At 37.4% G+C, this 20432-nt stretch overlaps 3 protein-coding genes and 1 long non-coding RNA gene across 7 annotated transcripts; 3 read left to right on the plus strand and 1 right to left on the minus strand.

The window, feature by feature from the left end:
• Positions 1-487: 487 nt before the first annotated feature.
• LOC110854482 (mitochondrial chaperone BCS1-like) lies at positions 488-3095 on the plus strand. Of its 3 annotated transcripts, XM_035855440.1 has the most exons (4): positions 488-656; positions 1269-2030; positions 2149-2162; positions 2365-3095. In XM_035855440.1, the coding sequence occupies exons 3-4, from the start codon at positions 2153-2155 to the stop codon at positions 2805-2807; spliced, it is 453 nt and encodes a 150-aa protein (XP_035711333.1). In that variant the 5' UTR covers positions 488-656; positions 1269-2030; positions 2149-2152; the 3' UTR covers positions 2808-3095. The 3 variants fall into 3 exon arrangements, with proteins under 3 accessions (XP_035711333.1, XP_021958607.1, XP_035711332.1); XM_022102915.2 differs by lacking the exon at positions 2149-2162 and having other exon boundaries at positions 1269-2033; XM_035855439.1 differs by lacking the exon at positions 2149-2162.
• A 2087-nt stretch (positions 3096-5182) lies between these two features.
• Positions 5183-9510, plus strand: LOC110854483. The gene is made up of 3 exons (XM_035855287.1): positions 5183-5359; positions 5765-6102; positions 9298-9510. The coding sequence occupies exons 1-3, from the start codon at positions 5232-5234 to the stop codon at positions 9423-9425; spliced, it is 594 nt and encodes a 197-aa protein (XP_035711180.1). The 5' UTR covers positions 5183-5231; the 3' UTR covers positions 9426-9510.
• Positions 9511-9834: 324 nt separating this feature from the next.
• Positions 9835-19404, minus strand: LOC110854484 (glucose dehydrogenase [FAD, quinone]). Of its 2 annotated transcripts, XM_035855286.1 has the most exons (8): positions 19107-19404; positions 18778-18971; positions 18206-18313; positions 12928-13098; positions 11937-12236; positions 11155-11311; positions 10858-11080; positions 9835-10277 (listed from the first exon to the last, which is right to left on the minus strand). In XM_035855286.1, the coding sequence occupies exons 1-8, from the start codon at positions 19393-19395 to the stop codon at positions 10070-10072; spliced, it is 1650 nt and encodes a 549-aa protein (XP_035711179.1). In that variant the 5' UTR covers positions 19396-19404; the 3' UTR covers positions 9835-10069. The 2 variants fall into 2 exon arrangements, with proteins under 2 accessions (XP_035711179.1, XP_021958610.2); XM_022102918.2 differs by lacking the exon at positions 19107-19404 and having other exon boundaries at positions 18783-18895.
• Positions 19405-19827: 423 nt separating this feature from the next.
• Positions 19828-20432, plus strand: LOC118436716. The gene is made up of 2 exons (XR_004835661.1): positions 19828-19966; positions 20045-20432. It is a non-coding gene; the product is annotated as an uncharacterized LOC118436716 (long non-coding RNA).

The raw sequence follows: 20432 nt of genomic DNA on the forward strand, positions 1-20432 counted from the left end.
AACTTTAATTCCGAGCTGCATTACTAATCAGATATGCATGAAAATACCGCTTGACATTATTTGCATACTGGATTTCTAAGGGTGTCCATATCTCCGTATTCGGGAACCAGTTTGCCAGATGAATTAAATCAAGCGATGCAAAATACGAGTTCTTTAACATCCCAACGTTTACATACATACATTTTCATTGTATTTACGTATACACTCTTAGAAAACTGGTATTAAATCAGTCTAACCAGCCGGAGTACATACATCGGAACTGGGATTAAAGGGCATTACATTTAAGTAATGTTGTGGTAATGATTAGTTTATGCCTCAGAAGTACTACATACGTACATATGTACCAATTTGGTAAGAAGCAGGTATTACCAGTACGGAGAATATGCAAGTCTGACTCTACCACATTTTTAGCAGTGCATCTCATGCAACTAGTTTTTGCATAAAACCAACAACCTCACCCTGACTATCGTGCAGTGAGAAACTGAGCGAGACGAATCATGACCACTGCAAACTTTTCTGAGGATTTTTGTCCCAATATTTTTGCGAAGAATTCTATCCAGGAGAAACTAGCGACCATCCTGCTCCTCTTGGCCACTCTGACGTCCTCGCTGTACCTGCTACGATGGAGCCTCACTCGAATAAAGAAACATTTCATGGTAAATTTGGCAAACTAATAATCATTTAAAAAAAAAGTACTTTTTTACGTGTTAAGGTTGTCAACGATTTGCAATTTTTAAAATTGTGTATCCCGATCCGTACAAATTTGATATGGTATAAGTTTAATGCCGAGCTTGTATTACTCATCAATATGTACCACGATGGAAGAATGATACATATGTCAAGTATTATGTATTGAAATAAAGGGTGATTTAATTCGAGCACGTTTATCCCTGCAAGGGTAATGCTTGGTTTTCAAAAATATACATATGTAGATACATAAGTGACAAATGCAAATTTTTTTAGAGATGCATATGTACCTTACTAGTACAATTCTATTTCGATTTCTAAGCGTGTACCTATATACATATTTAACTACTCTGGCCGAATATTTCACGTGAAAAAATTTATCAAAAACGGGAAAAGAACATTTTGCAGTTGATTTGAGGAAACATTCCCATTTCCTACACCTTTTAGTAATATTCAAGTAACCCCAGTTAGCCAGAAATTTAATACTTCTCATTTCGCGTGAAAAATCCGTCCTGAGTACTAGACATTCCACAAAATCTCTGGATTTCTATTTACACATTTTTTATGGTTTTTGTCTCCAGGTATCACTCCAACTCTCTCCCGAGGTCGAGCGACGCCGCGGTCGCGATACGAGCAACGAAACCATGTACGGCGCTTTTCTCCAATGGGTCGCGAAAAACCCGAACTGTGCAGAACTCCAAAGTCACATATTGCTTACTAGGCAAGTCCCGTTACCTGAAAATCCTGCCGAACCTGGGTTCAACACAGATTTTGACTCTGACGCCCATATAGATTTTCAAACCTCCTCCAACAATTGGAGATACCGTTTCGCCACCACGGTCGGACTCGATTCGCCGAGTTCTTTCCTTTATAAAAACGTGCGGATCGAAATTACCCGCCAATTCCAATCATTTAATAACGAGCTTGTGATACTCTCCACGTTTTCCTGGAATCGTGCCTTACTCCTGGAAATTATCCAGGAATGCCGCCCCCTCCCAAAAAAGGATGACACCTCTAAACAAATAATTTACCAGTAATTCTCCAGGATAAGATCTTACCCGGTCTTCTTCAAGATATCAGAAATTTTTTGAAAATGGAGAACTGGTACGTGGAGAAGGGTATACCCTACCGGAGGGGGTATTTGCTCCACGGTCCTCCCGGGTGTGGCAAGTCCTCCCTCGTGAAAGCCATCTCGGGCGAGTTGGGCTACAACATTTGCGTCGTCTCCCTCTCCCAGAGGCTCACGGATGATACGGTTACAGAATTGTTGAACCGGGCGCCGGAAAAGTCGGTCATTTTGTTGGAAGATATCGACGCAGCGTTTGGCAGTAGGGAGGAGAAAGGTGGTAAAAGCATTGTACTTGTTCTCCTTTATTCATTTGACTGATTATGATAATGAATGAAAATGAATTCTAAATATGTCATTTGAATGAAAATGACTAAAGGATTCTGTCATTTCAGAAGAATGACAGAAGGTGAGTGGAAGGATTTTTTACTTTTCCCATTTTTTACCCTATGCTTAACACATGGGGCGAAGAAAGAAATGAAGTCCGATGAAGTGAAATGAATTTGAAAGTGTACATATGTATGTATGTATGTATGACTTAATGTGAATGAAAATCTTCATTAAGAAATCGAAATGACTCAGTTTTGAATGAAAACTAAATTTTTGAACAGATTTGGGTGAAAGTGGGGGGCCGAAGTCGAGTCCTGCGTTTTACGGGCATCCCCACTCTTTCCTCACTTTTAGAGGGCTGCTCAACGCGCTGGACGGCGTGGCTTCGTCGGACGATGGGCAGATCGTGTTTCTCACGACGAACTATCCGGAACGGTTGGATCCTGCGTTGATCCGACCCGGGCGGGTGGATCTTAAGGTTCGGATCGATTACCCGGATGATGCCCAGATTGGAGGAATGTTTGACAAGTTTTATAATGCAAATGATGTGAAGTGGGAGGGGGTGAGGGAGAAATTTATCCAGGTTGTGAGGGGGGTCAAGGTCAAAGTTTCACTCGCCATGATTCAAGGTTTGCTCTTCTGGTATCGGGATGATCCTCGAGAAGCGTTGGAAAAAGCGGAGGAATATTTTGAAGAACAGTTTGGAAATGTGAAATCTTCTTGAATGGGATTAATCCATAATTTGAAAAATTGATTTTGATTAATTATGACATTTTTTTGGCTCTATTTGTGAATTTTTGACAAATGATCACCAAATTTTTATTTGCATTCGTATTAATACAGTTTGTCTTCTGTGATTAAATATATTAATTTTTTGCTGTTTCAGGCATATTAAATTTAAATATGTCGGCATACACACTGTCGGCTTACTAATGTAGGGATAGGGTTAATATTGACTAAAATGCAGAATTTTATTACACAATAAAGAAACAAAAAAAATATGTATCCATTATCTAAACGACCAAAGAACTAACCCATTTTTTATTTTGCATCGCAAAATAACATTAAATAATGTTATTTTAATATTAAAATGACAACGCACTGTATTTTTGATAATAACAATATTATCACGCCAATTGTATTCCGGCCATATTTAATTTAAAAGATAAAATGAGAAAATTTTTGGTGCAACGCATTTATCAAGAATATTGACACATTCCTGCACTAAAAATCAGCACGAATTTGTCATACCCAGTCGGCCAGGGCCAGGGGCAGCATAGAAACGCCAGACTGGTAGCGTTGGACTAATAAAAAATAAATCAATATACATACTCTGCTAACGCTTAGAATCTTAACAAAATCAAATTCTCGTTTATCTCCAAATTGCGGTTTTGATCATCGCTTCTCTTTGTTAGAGAAACATACATTCATATATTTAGGGTAACATATGCAAACGTTTAGAGAATTGGCAGGAATTGAAATTTCGAAAAAAATATGTATGTATATATGTATGTAATGAATAATTACGTTGTGACAATAGAAAATTAAATATCTGTATGTGTGCAGTTAAGCATTACCACGGTGAGATTGCAGGTTAAGGCGATACATTTCTAATAAAGTTATAATAATCAAGTATGAACTTACGGTGCTGAGGGATGGATAATCTCAACATGTTGGCCTTCGTATGTATGTATGCATTAGAATAAGAAAGCAACTCTGCAAATTTTGTGTGGCGCATATAGATAAATACCTACTCTGGAGATGCACTCGTACAAAACCGGTATTAAATCATTACTGAGTACATACATATTTGAATCCATATGCAAATATTTAACTCTATAAGCACTGGTTATAAGTACCCGGCATAATGGTTCACTTATGTCTTGGTAGATAAAAATGTGTCCCTCAGAAACAAATTATGTACCACAAGTCCGATAGGAAGTTAATTATTACCAAATCAATCCAAGTGCGCAGTGTTTAAGTATGTGACTTTAGCAACCTGTGTGTATTTGCACTTTAATAAAAATCAATAACGAGAGGTACAGCTATAAATATGTATAACTCTATACCATCAGTAATGGCCTGGTAATAAATCAATGAATTCTATATTGTAAAGAAAACAATATATGTAGCTAAGTTAGAATTATTAATTCTGTAAAGAATTATTTCATTAATTGATCAACATCAAGGTGGTGTAACCGGATAAAAAACACTATGGTGATTGAATCATATATCATTTTTCAATACCAAGTTGCTCAGAGTTGATGTAGATCATTTGCTAGACCAGCCAACACGTGCTGAGAGGTGGATAATTTAAACATGTTTTGTTACAATTTTTATATATGTACATACCCTACACGTACCCTACATATGTACTTAGTTAGTAAAATAAAGCCAATCTGGACCAGCAAAGAAACAACATGTCTTGATCTAAAATAAGTTGCATCTTGCACCCTAAATAATCTTGTACTAGGAGAACTCCCATAAATTATGTCAGGCAAAAATCTATAGACTTTTTTCCGCCCTCCCCGGCCACAAATGAACCTTTTCCCCAAAACTTTGAAACTCCTTGCCCCCTCAGCCGTGACATAATTTGTGGACATCACCTAAGGGCTGGCACCAGCTTATATAGATGCCACTCGGTCCTCAGAGGTAAAAGTTTGTTACGACTTGTAGAAAATTTATTACCAGAGTGGCAATAGATATACATATGCATGTATTTATTTCGCAGTTGTAGTAATTACCAGTCTGGAAATAAGTTTAATAAATACTACCAGTTGGTGCCAAATTTATGTATTACCGGAGTTTTCTTGCAGGTGTGATTTATACACTTCTTGCACTTCAAAGCACGAAAAGTGAGAAAGGTCAAGAAATAAGCGCCATCTAGCGACTCACCGTATTGCAGGTCGCAATTTATAGCTATGGGAAACCAATTTCTTGCAGTCATTCCTTGCAAGTGGTTACTTACACACTCGAAACATTGATAAGCACCGCTTGGTAATGCTTGTTACCAGATTATTTAGAGTGTCTGGAAAGATGGACATGTTTACTGCAAGTTTTCTTCCTCGTTTAGTTTTCCAGCTTTGCTTCCCAGTCCAGCCTCAGATTCAGCGAGCTGCCAAAGCATCTCTTTTCTGAAACATATAAAATGTTACCAATTTTTCCAATTCTTGGCCAAGTTTTGGCAGCAATTGCGCTTTGGCCTGTGTTCGCCTTTATTACGGTGATTAACGAACTCCTTCGTTTACTCGTCTCCTTGGCGCTGCTCTTTTCCAGGTTCGTGGGTATAATTAAGTAAATATATACTTAATAACTTGGGTAAATATGTAGGAACAAATTTTCAATCAGGGTGTTCATTATTTCTTGACAAGATAAGTTACGAGATTTTATAAACGGAGTGAGAGTAGTAAAAAATCTTGTTATTTCGCTTGCAATTTTTCGGCGTTGATAAAAGCCCGACCTGATAGGATTCGTAAAATGACCGGGTTTTGTTTACCGGGTCGAGCGCTTCGGGTTTTAAAAATATTCGACCCAACTCACCTGTAAGGTTTGAGTTACCCGGTAAAACTGGGTATCCAACCCGGTGAAACCCACCACACCCGGGTCGGGGTCTCATACTGTTTGGTCCGACTCATCTCTAAATTTACACCGATTTGTAATTTATTATTACGTATTCCACAGAGTATCATTGGACCCGGATGGCTTCGACAATATCTTTTATATCCAACACTTGAGTAACCGAGTAGTCGTTGCAGCTCTTTATTCCAATCAATGCTTAACCTCGGCCGATTTGGGGCACGATTATGACAAATTTCGCGAATGCATCTTTAACAAACGAGACGCCAAAGGAGGCTTAGTTTACGGGAAACTACGCCGCACCGCTGTTACCCGGTTTGGGTATGGATGCCACCGCAATGATGCCGAACATTTTCAACTGGCGAATCACGTAAAATTCTATTCGGAAACGACCCCTAGAAATGGCGACTTTTTTACGGAGGACGAATTTTCTTCAATAATCTGTAAGTTTGATGCATGTACATATGTACATGTTCTACTTTCCTTCCATCAATATTTAATAACTTGAATATTTATTTAGAGTGCATACAACACAAGTGAAAGACTAACCAAATGTCAGAAATGCAAAATAGTAAATCAATGCATGTTGATATATGGGTGCTTAATTTTGGCACTTAACCTCTTAATGGCAAAGAATATATATTCATGTAATATTTTATTTTCCGTTGACGTCGAAATACAAAAATGTGTTGCATGCCGCATAAATTACCCTCTGACACCCAAATTTCTACAAAATAAAGTATTTCTTTGGTACTTTATAAAAAAGCTATGTTAAAAATTGTAATTTTTTCGATATTTTTCTTCACGGATTTTAGAATTTTCCATGCACCGATGTTAATGTTCAAAAGTGGATTTTTCTTGTTTTTCGACAAACAAAACACATAAAAATTGGAATCTTGTTGATATCTGTGATTGGTTTCTGTCAAGTGTAAAATGAAATCAACATCGTACCGAAGATCAATTCTAGTAAAAAATTAGTACACTCTTAGAAATCCAGTATTAAAATAATACCAAATTGTATTCATATATGTGTTAAAAATAACCCTGATTGTGTATGTTATAATATGAATTATGTCGCTAAATGTGCATCATTGCACATACTTGACCACCTAATATTATGGGTGGATAAATGCATGCATGAAAAGTTGAATGACTTAGATGATGATCTTATATGTATGACAATGAGCTGCGTTTAATAAATCAGTAGCTGAAAATACTCCAACAGTCGAGCATCTCTCTCCTTATATTTTGAACACGTTATCAGCACGGGTTCTGCAAAGTTTCTGAAAAACTTAAATTTCTGAAAAGATTTTAAGTTTAAAAATATAAGTTTGAGACAATAAAGTCAGAAAATGACTACCACGACTTCGGGAACGACAACAACTACCACTACGACAATAGTGGGTAGAAAGTTTGACACATCTTCGATATCTAAACTTGACGGTGATAATTTCCGTGTTTGGAAAGTGAGGATGTCAAGCCTATTTAGGTCGCATGACCTAAACGAAATAGTGGACGGAACATCCACCAGACCTGCAGCAGTAGGTGATCCTCAAAAAGAATGGGATAAACGCAACAATGAAGCTATGACTTCGTTATATTTGTGCATGACTGACGCCGAGGTGGAGTCGATTTCTGGGTGTGCAACAGCCCATGAAATCTGGAATAAACTAAACACGATGTACCAAAGCATCAGTGGAGAGAGCAAACAAGTGCTGTGGCAGAAATATTACAGCATTATGGTAACCTCAGGCAAGTCCCCAGTTAAAACAATGATTGAAATACAAAATTATGCCGCCCAACTGCGAAGTATGGGAGCTGTAATTGATGACGAGATGGAGGTCGCTAGGATAATTTCCAGTATGATGGACGAAAAGTTTCGCCAATTTCGAGAGGCCTGGAGGTCAGTTGAGATTGCGAAACAAACATCAGCTCTACTTCTCTCCAGGTTGAAAACCTGGGAGTTAGAAGATGGCGAGACGTACAAAAATGCTTCACATGTCGAAGAGACATCAAAAGCATATGCAGCCAAGAAAGAGCGACCAAAGCGAACCAGACAAGAAATTAGTGATCTGAAAAAGAAAACTAAATGTCACATCTGTAAATTAAAGGGCCACTGGAAAAGTGAGTGCACCTTCAAAGATAAAGATTCTGCAAAGAAGGAACAGAAATCTGATGAAAAATCAGAAGGAGCTTATATGGCTGGTGGGCTAAGTGACCTTTGGATAAATGACTCTGGTGCAAATCGCCATTATTGTGGGCGAACAGACTAGTTTTTCGAATATACAGAATACCCATGCCCAAAATCGGTCAGCATGGCCGATAACTCTCTCATGCTTGTAAAAGGCGTAGGAGCAGTGAAAGTGAAAGCACTTATTAACAAAGTTTGGGTAGAAATAACTATTTATCAAGTTGAATATGTGCCAGGGGGGGCAAATTTACTGTCAGAAAATGTTCTTCTCGACAAAGGCTTAGTAGTAAGCAAAAGCGGAAATAATCAAATTATTTATTATCGCGATGGACAGCGTGATATTGAAGCCGAACGAAGAGACGGTCTTCAAATAATGAAATTCAAGCCAATTGTAAACAGAGCGATGGCCTGTATCAAGCCTGTCGTATGGCACGAGAGATTAGCTCATATTAATTCCAAGTTTCTGAACGATACTAAGGACAAAGAGGCTGCGTATGGCCTGGAAAATATGAAGCGAGAGGATGTGAATTTCAAGTGCGAAATATGCATGAAAGCAAAGTCCAAGAAGAAGAGTTACGTTACAGTTGAAAAAACTGTAAAGTATTTGCCAGGAGAATGCTTACATTCCGATCTTGGTTATGCAAATGCAATTTCGAAAAATGGAAATTCGTACTTCCTTGTAGTAAAGGACGAAGCATCAGCTTTTAGACAAGTATATTTCCAAAAGAAAAAAGGTGAAACCGCAATGAATGTTATAGATGCGATTAACTTCATGCGTACTCAGACCGGAAATAACGTGAAGATGTTCAGATCGGATAATGGGGGCGAGTACAAATGCCAAGAATTGGTATCCCTCTTCTCTAAACGAGGAATACGATTCGGTCTCAACTCACCTCAGTGCAGTCCCAGTAATGGCTTCGTAGAACGTGAAATGCGAATCGAACAAGATGCAGCGAAAAATGTTTTGAAATTCGCGCCTCGCGGTTAAATTAGCGCATTATGACAAATTAAAAAATACGGGTATACTTATTTTTTGTGGTGAACACAATAAAATCTGTCCCAACCAGATATGAGTTTTACACGTAAAAGACTTGCATTGTGAGCCGCAATGTGTTTACTCTGTCAGTGTAAAACTGTTTAACACTGATTATTCATTCATACATCTGCAGGATTCCTTTATATTTTCGAAGCTTCCTGTTGTTTGTGTTGAGCACCTTAATTTATTAGTGATACTGATAACAAGATACGTGAGAAATTTGTGTGACATGTGCGCTGTTAGTTGACCGGTGGGCAGCGCCCTTTCTGTCTGTATTTTACAGAATATGGAAAACGAGGTGCTCAATGTTTTTCATTCCTTCCTAACCCATCGCTGGATGGGTTTAAAAACTAGTTTTTTTATTATAGCCAAATATGTATGCCTCAGATCAATTTATTTTTATGTTCTTAGGCCTTCAAATTATTGGGATTGGGTATGGTGAAAACTTTACGGTCAGTGGGCTAAGTCAATGCCTCGAACAAGATGAGCTGGAAGAACTTTTAGATGATTTAGTTTGCCCGTTACAGACTGATGAGTAAATAAATTATAACTCTACAATATTAGTTAAAGTATTCATTGATATTTTTAGTGAATTTGTTAATACATATGCTGTACATAAATGATGATTTTTGTCTTCCGTTCCTAAATAATTAAATATGATGCATGGATTTTATGCATATGGTCGGCCTAATTCTAAAAAAACCCTAAGTACAGTCTCTTAATTTCATCTTAATTTTAAATAGCCATACGTGAGACTTGTTCCTAATTTTAAAAACCTCTCATCCTAAGTGCTGTCTCTCGTTAATTTTTAAAAACCATAAGTGTGCTGTCGGATTAATTTTTAAAAGCTCTATGTCAAAAATAAAAATGAGTAAAAAGCCCGAACTGTAATTCAAATTCAAATTTCAAGTTATGCATAATTATTTTGATTAGATAGATGTGATAAACTTATTCTGTGTGACATTTTTTTTATTACAAATTAAATTTTTAAAATTTTGAAATTTGATTTTTTAAATTGGTTTCTTAAGGACCCGTAACTTGTGCCTAAGTTACGAGAGTGTAGAAATACTTGCTATGACTCATTTATCTCCATTTGAATTTTGAGGATCATCTTACCCGAATAATTTTGCTCCCTAGTGTAAATTGTATAGAAGGAAGTATTTGCATTAAATTTTATTGCAACTTATTTATGTGGATCCACGACAGGTTTAAACAGCCAGGGGTAGTCTAGCGGACAAAATTTGTCGCCAAAGTTAGGTTGCAAATGATTACGAAGGATGCAGCAGGCAGCTTTTTCTGCAACGAGGAGCGTAGGTGCGTTGGTATTTGAGCCTGTTGACATTGGTAGGACACTTGCATCGACGACGCGGAGTGCACGGATGCCAAAAACTCTAGAATACACAATCTCAACTTCTCTGGTTCCGTACAATATTTAAAATATTTGCGATGCTAACGATACGATGACGCCAGCCGTCTCACTCCGATTTCGACCAATCCACGAAAATTATGTAGCCTTAGATAAATAATTAGACAAGTATTTCAGGCTTTTCCATAATGCCAAGTTTAAACGAAATTGTGACGGTATTCGAATGCGATAATTGTATTTTTCTTCCTTGTAAACAAAATTCACGGTAAACATACAAATTCTAAATAGGGTACGGATTCCGTCATAATTTTGTTTCAACTCGGCATTATGAAAATCCTCAAACACGTATTCAATTATTTATCTAAGGCTGCATAATGATCGTAAGTTCACAAAAATCAGAGCGAGACCGCTGTCGTCATCGCATTATAAGTGTGAAATATCGTATAAGGGCGAGCGTTAGATGATGTACATATGTAGACTAGAGTGGCATTATTTATCTAGATATGTACTTTCCTCATAAATACTTATTAAAAGCGAATATTGCTTTCCTATATATTGTTAAGGAGATTCACAAGGTCGTATTACTTATCACGTATTAAACTAACCTAAATTTCGAGTCTACCACAGCAAACGGATCGCTTTTTGGTCCCATTTTGCAGGTTCCCGAGTAATGCCAGAATGTTTTCGTGGTATGAGTTATATAACATTTCCAAAAATTGTTCGAGTCAAATCTGTATATTTTACAAGATGGCGGAATTACCGAGGAAAGCTTGAGATCCAACCTTTTAAAGGCGGATGTCTCCTTAATTTTCAGGACCATTCTCAACGCTATGGGTTCAAGTTTTAGAATAAAATTCTCAAATTTACGGTTAATTTTAGTTATTCAATGATCATTTGACAACCTTCAAGCATAACTTCCAAATCGGTATGATCTGCCAAACTTCCCAAATCGATTGCGGCTAGGTTTTCGTCATTTACTTCTCTAGAGAGATACGCCTTTCTGTTTAGTGTAACTGATCCTCTGGATCTTGGTCGGCCGAGAGCTATGCTGAAGTACATCTGGAGATTTGAAATATATAGGGTGACAACTAAATATGTTAGCGATGGAAATATGTAGGAGTAAATATGATGAAAGTGTTAAATAAGCTTGACAACAGGGTTCGGAAAACCCCGGGGTTTTTCTAGAAAAACCCAACCCCGGGGGTTTTTCCGGGGTTTTTGGGTGTTTTTGTGGGTTTTTGTGGGTTTTTCCAGATTTTGGGGCAGTTGAACCCAAATCCCTAAAATTATTTATTGGGGAAAAACTAATTTAAGAAACGAATTTAGCGTGCAATTTTAAAGGTTATCATTGACTTTGACTATTGAATCGAAAATTAGTGTTTAACATGTAAACCTGAAAATATGCAATAATACTTGGAAATTCAAGTCGCACATGAAAATTCTCAAAATTTCATGATGAATCCGAAAAAATTGAATTCGCATTGATCTAAGTTGTTGTTTAAAAGATTTTGTTTCAATCTACACCAAAATCTTACAAAAACCTTGGAAGAACCCACAAAAACCGCAAAAACCCCATTAAGCATTAGGGTTTTTCCGGAGATTTGATACCCCAAAACCCCACAAAAACCACAAAAACCCCAACCCACAAAAACCCGGGGTGGTGAACCCTGCTTGACAACTGCACCTGCGACGTATTCTGCTCTGGGAACAAAGTGCTAATCAGTAAAATGTCTGGCCAACCCTTTTCGCCATTTTCCTTTGCTCGCGACGAAACGAGGAAGGCTTGTTGTGCCCGTATCTTCGCAAATACCCCATCCCTTGGTGTTGAGTGAAATTTGATGAGCTCCTTTTCAAAATCAGACTCTGGTAGAATTGCGTCAAAAGCTGCAGCAGCAGCGGCATTCCCAATTTCAAAAGTTAATTGGGCTAATGGATGATCTCCCAAGTTTTGCCCGACACCAGGAAGAGCTTCGTGGATGGGTATCTGAAATCAGTAGTTTCAATTCGAAAAATTATAAAACGCCCAAAGTGCAGTCAAAGTTTACAATGAGGAGGTATCAGGTCGTTATCACCGATCTTGACCGGATTAATTTTGAGTTGCTCACACTCTGAAATAAGCAAACGCTTATTTTTTCGTTTTCCTTAACGGACATGTTTTCGCCCGTGGTGGAATTTTCAAAACCATTTTAGCCAAAATCTGGATTTTTTTAAATGCTGTAATTTTTCGAATTTTAACCCAATTTCAAAGGAAAGGAAATCTCATTAGGAAAATTGCAAACATAATGATATGTTATTTTTTGTGGTGAACATAATAAAATTGGTCTTATGGCGAGATGCGTTGTACTATATAGGTAAAAGACTTGCATTGTTTGACAACTGGCATTAAATCATTAACAACCGGACTACATTTGTGACTCTACGGGCACGGTAATGAGGCACAGAATTATCGTTAACTAGTTTTGTGGTAATGAGCAATTTACCACTCAGGAACAAGTTACTGCCAATCCGGTAGGAACTCATTACCAAGTCAATACCAGCACGGAGTGTCAACATACTTATGTGACATACTAGATTTTTAACAACAAAATAAGTTTCCCCTTCTGTATTGTTGATATGCTAGGTTATCAATGCGATTATTTTTAAGTAGCTGTAAGAAATAAAATGACAATACATACATTTGCGTCTCGAAGTATCTGTGGAGGACCAACGCCTGACTTCATTAACATCAGTGGAGACAGGATTGCCCCCGCACTTATGATTACATCTCGTGAAGCGTGGGCAATTTGAGGGATGCCATGGCGTAAGTAGGTAACCCCATATGCCATTTTGTCTTCATTGATCAAAATCTGTTAAAATTTTAAAATATTTTGAATCAGCTTATTCACAGGTACACCGTGTTTACCTTAATTACAAAGCTTTAGTAATAAAAAATGCGTACACCGAGCTATGAACATACCCGGGAACGCTTAAACAAACAATATTTCAAATATCTAGTATTTCAACCAATTGTAGATGCAACGATATTGTCCTTATTTCGATATGGTCCCATAGTTTTAAGGCTTTAGAAGGTAAAACTTCGCATAAGAATGTCAAAAGTATCAAGGGATAGTTTCCCTTATTGACAATTTTAAAGTCATATTTGGCATGGAGCATATATAGGGCTGCCGCGGATGGCATATGGTAGCAATTTGTTAAAACTAAATTGCGAGTTTTGATACTTGACAGTAAAAAAGATGAAATAATCTGCCCATACAAAGAGAATCCACGGGCCTGATACCTCTAAATATTTTATTAAAATGAGAAGCCATGGACGAATCTGAATATATGCACAAAATGTAACCTATTTAGTTTGACACCTCAGTGGACCAGGAATTATTGCCAATTGAGATAAAAATTATTCTCAAGCAGGACAATGCTACATCGAAGAATCCACTATGATAGTAATAGTACATCGTGTTCCACCAAGGTCTAGGAAATTGTAGCGGCATGAAAAAAATCTGGCTATTTATTCCCTTGATAATCTGATGTACATATAAAAGAAAAAGTGTGCAAATGAAAACAATTATACAAAACGAAGAGTTTAAGGCTCTGTACCAACTTTAAACACCCAAATATATTTTTGACCTTAGTTACCCAATTAATTTTAAAATTATATGAAACCTCCCCCCCTCCCCCTGGAATAATGGGGGAAGCAAATTTGGAAAAATTAATAAGTCAAAAGTGAATGAGAAATAAATAAGAACTAGACCTAAACTTGCTTTTTACCTTCGGATTACCTTATGAACACCAATATTTTGATGAATTCAAAGTTTCAAAATTCGAAAATTCGAGTTTTTTTTTCAATACATAAATCTTATATACTACCTGACAACTAGCCGGATGCAATTTTTCAAAAGACGTTCCTGTCGGTATTAGCGTATTTGGCACGAAATTTTGAATTAGAAGTTGTGGTCAACACTATAGCCGAGGTGGATTAATCAGTGAGAGACTCCAAAACACTTCCAAAATTTTACTATTTTTAAAAGAAGAGAGCGTAATTGGGTCAGTGCAAAGTTTTCTGCAAGAAAAACTGTCGACCACCATTTTTCTGGATCTATGACCCATTATACCATCTGCGCCACACTATTCTCCACCGCCATGAACAAGAATTATGAAAGTGGAACTACCCCAAAAATTGTGAACGTCTTTTGAAATTTTTGAAACATTAATGGCAGTTTTATTTTTTCGCAAAGATGGTGGTACTGGGTGGCAGTGGCATATTTTCATAATCATATTTTCATTAAAAAATATGTTTATAAATTTACCACCAACGACATTTTTCCAAAACATGCTATCACGCTTCAGTCCCAAGAAATTTGGGTAGTAAGGGTAGTTGAATACCTTGGCGAATTACTGGTACAGAGCCTTAATAACAAATGTTTTAGATAAGCAAAATTCGAAACTAATTTCTGTTGTAGAAAATTAGCACACAGCCTAAAACAAAGAGTTGAGGGCATGATTGAAGAATATTGTGGAAAGGCCAATAATAAGGTACATACATCTTAGATAAATATTGACGATAGCTATACTAGCTAGCACTTTTTCAAAACAAGCATGTTCTTGTGGCGGTGAAAAATGTTGAAGAATTGAATCAACACCCTTTAGTTACAATGTAATAATGTTATATTTACCTTTTGCACTTGAGAGTATCTCAGCACTCTCAAGTTACGATTGTTGTGCTCCTTCCCCTCAATAAATGCACGATATGAGCTACACCTCTCCGAGTTTTTGGTAGATATTGAACATGGAGCGAAAGCTAAAAGTATAACAATGCACCAAAAATTGAATATCTGATCGATTATGTGGAGTGTGGGGAAGGTGTCCAGTGTCACCCTAAGAAGGGTTATTTTATCAGACTCTTAGGGTATTTAATAGTAATATTTAGAAGGGAAAAGCCCATGGAAAATTCTAACAACCCTGAATATTTTTTACACTAGTTAACCGGGACAAAATCTGAGTTCATAGTTTAGACCAAAAACAGCAGAAGAGCATGTAATGGAAGAATACTGTAATACCAAAGAAACACTTTGAATAACAATCGTGGAAAATTTACTCAAAGCTGAGTAAAAACGAGGATGACACAACTTACAATGAGGAGGTGTCAAGTGGTTATCGCCAATGCGGACCGGACCAATTTTAAACTGTTCAGGTCCAGAAATAAGCCCACCCGTATTTTTTCGTTTTCCTGAATGGCCATATTTACGCCCGTGGCGGAATTTTCAAAAAAAATTTCAGCCAAAATCATGATTTTTAAAAACGCTGTAACTTTTCGAATTTTAGCCCGATTTCAAAAATTGAATACAATTTGGTTCAGAATTACTTCCCTGAAAATATAAAAATTCATTTTCAAAAAATTTTTCGAATTTACTATTTTCATGCCATTTCTGAGTTTTTAGAAATGAAAAAACGATAATTTTTGGAAAACGAAAAAATACGGGTAGGCTTATTTCTGGGCCTGAACAGTTTAAAATTGGTCCGGTCCGCATTGGCGATAACCACCTGACACCTCTCCATTGTTAGTAGAATTTATCCAACCGTTGGACACATTTTACTCAAACATTTTGGTATGCTTTAAATAGGTTAGACAAATTTTACACAACGGATGGATAAATATTACCCAATTGTTGTGTCACCCTCTTGTTTCCTCAGGTAGCAACCTGAAAACTTTCCGCCCTCCCCTCGTACATAACGTATAATATGAATAATTGATTAAACCCGAAAAAAGCTTAACAATTTGCTAAGGTCACTCTCTGATTTGCAATGCAGAAGTCAACGCACATTCAATCCTATACCCATTCGGATCCGCGTGTGGGTATCCCAATTCCAAGCCTGCTTCCAGCCAAACTGCCAGCACGGGGTTTACATCCGTCGTGACGGATATTGGCCCGGAACTTGCATAATATTTTAGTAACAACTCAAAGCATTTTAGTCGAATTTACTTCCCGCTGCGTAAAGTACTTTGAAATTGACTGTGTCAAAAGTTTAAAAAAAATTTAAATCGTGAAATTGTTCCGGCAATCGCCAGGGTTTTTATCTTGTCGAATTTTATTCCGCGTTGTTTATAGCGCTCGAAATAAATAAAATAAGTATTATGTACGGTAGGTAAGGTAAGGTAGGGCAGACCAGCCAACAAATGTAGGGTGGTTTCTGCTTACACTCAGAAATTAAGCAGCAGAAGCCACCCTAACGCACACTGGTCCGGATTGCTATATTCTTTGAAAACCCATAACTTTAAAACCAATGAAGCTTTCGTAATTCTGTTGACGGGAGTCGGCGTATGATGGTCAAGTGGAGTTTTGGGTAATGCCCGACAAACCCCCTGGGGGGTGTGGTCAAAGGTCAAAATGTGTCTTATGACTATTCCCCTCATGTGGGGTGTCGTTGAAAAGCTCTTCTCAATTCCTATTTAGTGTAATTTTAGGCCAAGCAGGTACAGCCACTCCCGAGGTCAGGGGGTGTGGTCAAAGGTCAAAATGTGTCTTATGACTATTCCCCTCATGTGGGGTGTCGTTGAAAAGCTCTTCTCAATTCCTATTTAGGAGGACAACCCTTCACCGACAGAATCACAGATCTTGATGCCCTTTGGATATGTTGTAGTCCTAGGTGAGTCTAGCAAAAGTGAAGGAGGATTTCATTCAATGGCCCCATTTGCGCCCGCCACACCCACTCAAAGGTGCGAAAAACACGAAAAATACCCTGTTTTCGTTCATTCAAAAAATCACCAAAAATCCAATTTTGATCGGATTTTCATAATTTAAGCGTTTTTGTGATCTTAGATAGTTGCTTTATCATATCCAACAGCAAACTCAATTTTTTTTAAATTTTTTGAGTATTTTCGAAAATTTCCTGACCAGGGGTATGCCTTCGAAAAAATCAAAATCAACCATCGATTTTTTGTCTCACTTCATCCCATCAACAGTGTGCGAACACTTAACTTTACCATGTTGGGTATATGAATTCAATTTCAATAAAATCTCATGTTGCCCCTCACCACACCCACGTGACATCGAGGGACTACCTCATTTCACTTTATTTCACGTATAGATTCGATTGTAGTAAAAATCTCATTTTGCCCCGACCACACCCTCTGGCACCAGTGGGAGTGGGGGTGATCCAATCGACCCCAAGAGTTGGTAGAATCCTCCCCTTGGGGTCATCTGTATGATGACACAAACCGATCTCGATTATTTCAATCTATTGCATATCATAGCTTTTAGCATTACATTTTTAAGTGTGCAGCCAAAACAAGGACCAGCCAATCCCTGAGTTTCCCAGGTTTTGGAAGGAGGATCTTCCACACATGTGTATCCCACTGTGAGGACGACATGTGTCGAAGTTGGGTGTGCCCACACTATCTCACGGTTATTCGGAGTGACGAGAGCTTTCAAATGACACCCCACTTGATGGTGTAACGCAATAAAATATTACTAGCCTTTGACCACAGTCACCAAAGGGCGTGGCTTTCTATGAAAGTTGCATATTCTATACACCTTTGGAACCTCATACAATAATCACCAGAAGCAGAACTCGAAAAAATTCAATTATTCTAGAATTATAGATTTTTGCACCCAGACCAGGTGATTCGGACCAGTTTACCTCATTATAAATTTATTGGGGAATTATTTTACCGTGTTCCCTTGCCCAAGAGAGTGAATGGGATATCTCTAAATTACTTATTATGTTATTTGGAGCACATAGAAATTTTACCCAACGTCATGATTGCAGAAAGACAGACATTTTGCATATGCCAATTTGTTTTTGCATAAATTCACATATCTTTGTCTATTTTCAAAAGGGGCAAAAAGGGGCAAGGATTTTTGTAGATGACATATAAGGGTTTAAAAATGCATTAATAGTTTCTAGAAATCGCACAGGACTAGACAGGATTTTCAACTTGAAAATTTTCCTATTTACCCCAATGTCTCGAGATGTATCATAATCCAGCGGTGAGCCACGGGCGTAGCCGTTGTAGTTGTGCGAACCACTCCCGCCCATCATCCTCCCCTGGGAGAAGTTAAAAATCTAAAATATCAAGAACCCAAGGGTCAAATGGACACATAGAAATTCCTTCCGTACACATGTGTCAGTGGCGCAAATTGCGGATCTATCTATATACACAGCGAAGGGGTGGGCAAAAAGTAGGGGCCCGTCTTGATTTTGGTAATCGTTGAAACCATGAGTATTTTTTCGATACCCATCCTTAATTATGAAAAATGCCTTATTGTGGAACATTGAAATAGGTAAAATGTACTTGAAGATGTACTTAGCCTAACCAAGTATCTTTTTATTCATTTACTACGGTTGTATTAATAAATTACTTGGAATATATATTCTTAAGAAAATTGTCAAAACACGGGTAATGAATGATAGCCCGTTTTGGATGGAAATTTAAAAATTCAACTGCCAAAGCTTTCCAATTTATTATACATACATAGATACTAGATTGGCATAGATCAAATATTCGTAAGTTTACAAAGAACCCTTACCCCACCTGACTCCAAAGATATGTATTTCTGCCTTGTTGTAAAGAGGTAATTTATTGATGGATCGTCCAAATATTGTCGAAAGAAGTATGGATTGTTCACAGTTGTCGGTGGAGGGCCACCAGTTTCTAAGAGAAGCACCCTAAAAAATACCGATAATCTGCCTGCCAACAGACAACCCGCTGTACCTGCCCCAACTAGAAATAAAATAATAACCTACATACATATTTATTTAAATGTTTAAAAAATGTGGAAAACTCTGCAATATTTGAACTAAATAATTGGAACGATACATCCATGTAAATATTTTAATGCCACTGTATTCGATTTACCAATGATAAAATCATACGTGTCAATCCGAGGCAAACCCAAATCTGGTTCGAGTTCAGACAAGGAAGTTCGTAAATCTTGTTCCTTATATTGCTCGACGTAACGCCTGATTATAAGTGAAATTGATCCCAGCACAAAAACGGATATTTTACCCATGACAGATAAATCTGTGTAATTACTTTGGATATCACAAAATTTAAATTGTTTCGCAGATATGATGAACAAACTGTGAGCATGCCAATGTCCACCAACAATTAAATGACGATGGACAAAATGGCCTAGGACAAACATGTGGCGAGTGTGTATAATAGATTACTTTGGTATTGAGCAGCTTATTACTAGGGATGCCCCGGGCGCCGTGGAGGTACGAGTTACCCTGCACATTCGACACATTATTTTTGACATATCCGTACTTGACTGGGTATTCTGAAGTACCCCGTTTACCCAGCAGTTCTGCAATCATCTCCGCTTCGATCTCATATCTGGAGTGGCTAGATGAGCAAATAGTTGCAAGTTTGAAATACAGTGGCTGTGGAGAAAAGCCTGAAAGTGGCTGTTAAGGACTTTTTTGTGTCGATTGAAGTTAATTAAAACGGACGAGCTCAATTTTTAATAAATTTATAGAAAGAATTATTATTTACGGACATGGTGGATGTATAAATGAGAATAACTTTATTGTTTTCTAACTCGTGTCAAGCTTCCTGCACAGGGGATCGGACTAAATGCGCCTCCAACTGAAAACAGCTATGAGTAATACATTTCATTGTTACTCGTTTTCTCGAATTTGGAATGGAACTTACAGAATTTAGTTTATGCAATGCCAAATCAGCTCCCCATCCTTGTTCACCGTTCGGATATATGAGTAAGTTAATGCATCAAGACTTTTATTCAGAATATGAATCCTTTTGGTTTTATAATTTGTACCTGTTGGTCTAACCAGGTATACTATGTATGTGTGACACCGATCCAGCATAACCATTATAGACATTTAATGCGGATTTGGACAGGAAAAACGAAACCCTGATTACTGATATATGTAACGAATTATGAAAAAAACATTTCAGTATTGACGTCTAAGGTGGCACTGAATTAGTACATAAAGTATAATTTAATTCAAAAATCGGGTAAACTTGTAGTTTATAAATTAGAAAAAGTATCGTTTGAATGGTGGAATTATTTTATACTATAAACAATTATGAGTCGCTCTCCCAAATGAAATGTTTTACTTTCTATTTTAATCACGAGTTTTTACATTGGGATATAACAACTTGAACAATCCAGAAATGGGGTTTGTCATATCATTAAAAACGAATAAATCAAAAAATCAA

Source organism: Folsomia candida, unplaced genomic scaffold, assembly GCF_002217175.1.
Source record: "Folsomia candida strain VU population unplaced genomic scaffold, ASM221717v1 Fcan01_Sc010, whole genome shotgun sequence".
NCBI lineage: Eukaryota > Metazoa > Arthropoda > Collembola > Entomobryomorpha > Isotomidae > Folsomia > Folsomia candida.

What these genes read in the sequence shown, in the direction of transcription:
- LOC110854484 (XM_035855286.1), bottom strand. Translation starts at nt 19,395, where the DNA reads ATGTTTGTCCTAGGCCATTTTGTCCATCGTCATTTAATTGTTGGTGGA. An exon ending in TATCTTTGGAGTCAGGTGGG is followed by an intron (nt 18,314 to 18,777) that starts GTAAGGGTTCTT and finishes TTGATATTTTAG; the next exon opens with ATTTTTAACTTCTCCCAGGG. An exon ending in ATACATCTCGAGACATTGGG is followed by an intron (nt 13,099 to 18,205) that starts GTAAATAGGAAA and finishes AAATTTTAACAG; the next exon opens with ATTTTGATCAATGAAGACAA.
- LOC110854482 (XM_022102915.2), top strand. Translation starts at nt 1,781, where the DNA reads ATGGAGAACTGGTACGTGGAGAAGGGTATACCCTACCGGAGGGGGTAT. An exon ending in CAGTAGGGAGGAGAAAGGTG is followed by an intron (nt 2,034 to 2,364) that starts GTAAAAGCATTG and finishes ATTTTTGAACAG; the next exon opens with ATTTGGGTGAAAGTGGGGGG.
- LOC110854483 (XM_035855287.1), top strand. Translation starts at nt 5,232, where the DNA reads ATGTTACCAATTTTTCCAATTCTTGGCCAAGTTTTGGCAGCAATTGCG. An exon ending in TTGGCGCTGCTCTTTTCCAG is followed by an intron (nt 5,360 to 5,764) that starts GTTCGTGGGTAT and finishes CGTATTCCACAG; the next exon opens with AGTATCATTGGACCCGGATG. An exon ending in CGAATTTTCTTCAATAATCT is followed by an intron (nt 6,103 to 9,297) that starts GTAAGTTTGATG and finishes TTATGTTCTTAG; the next exon opens with GCCTTCAAATTATTGGGATT.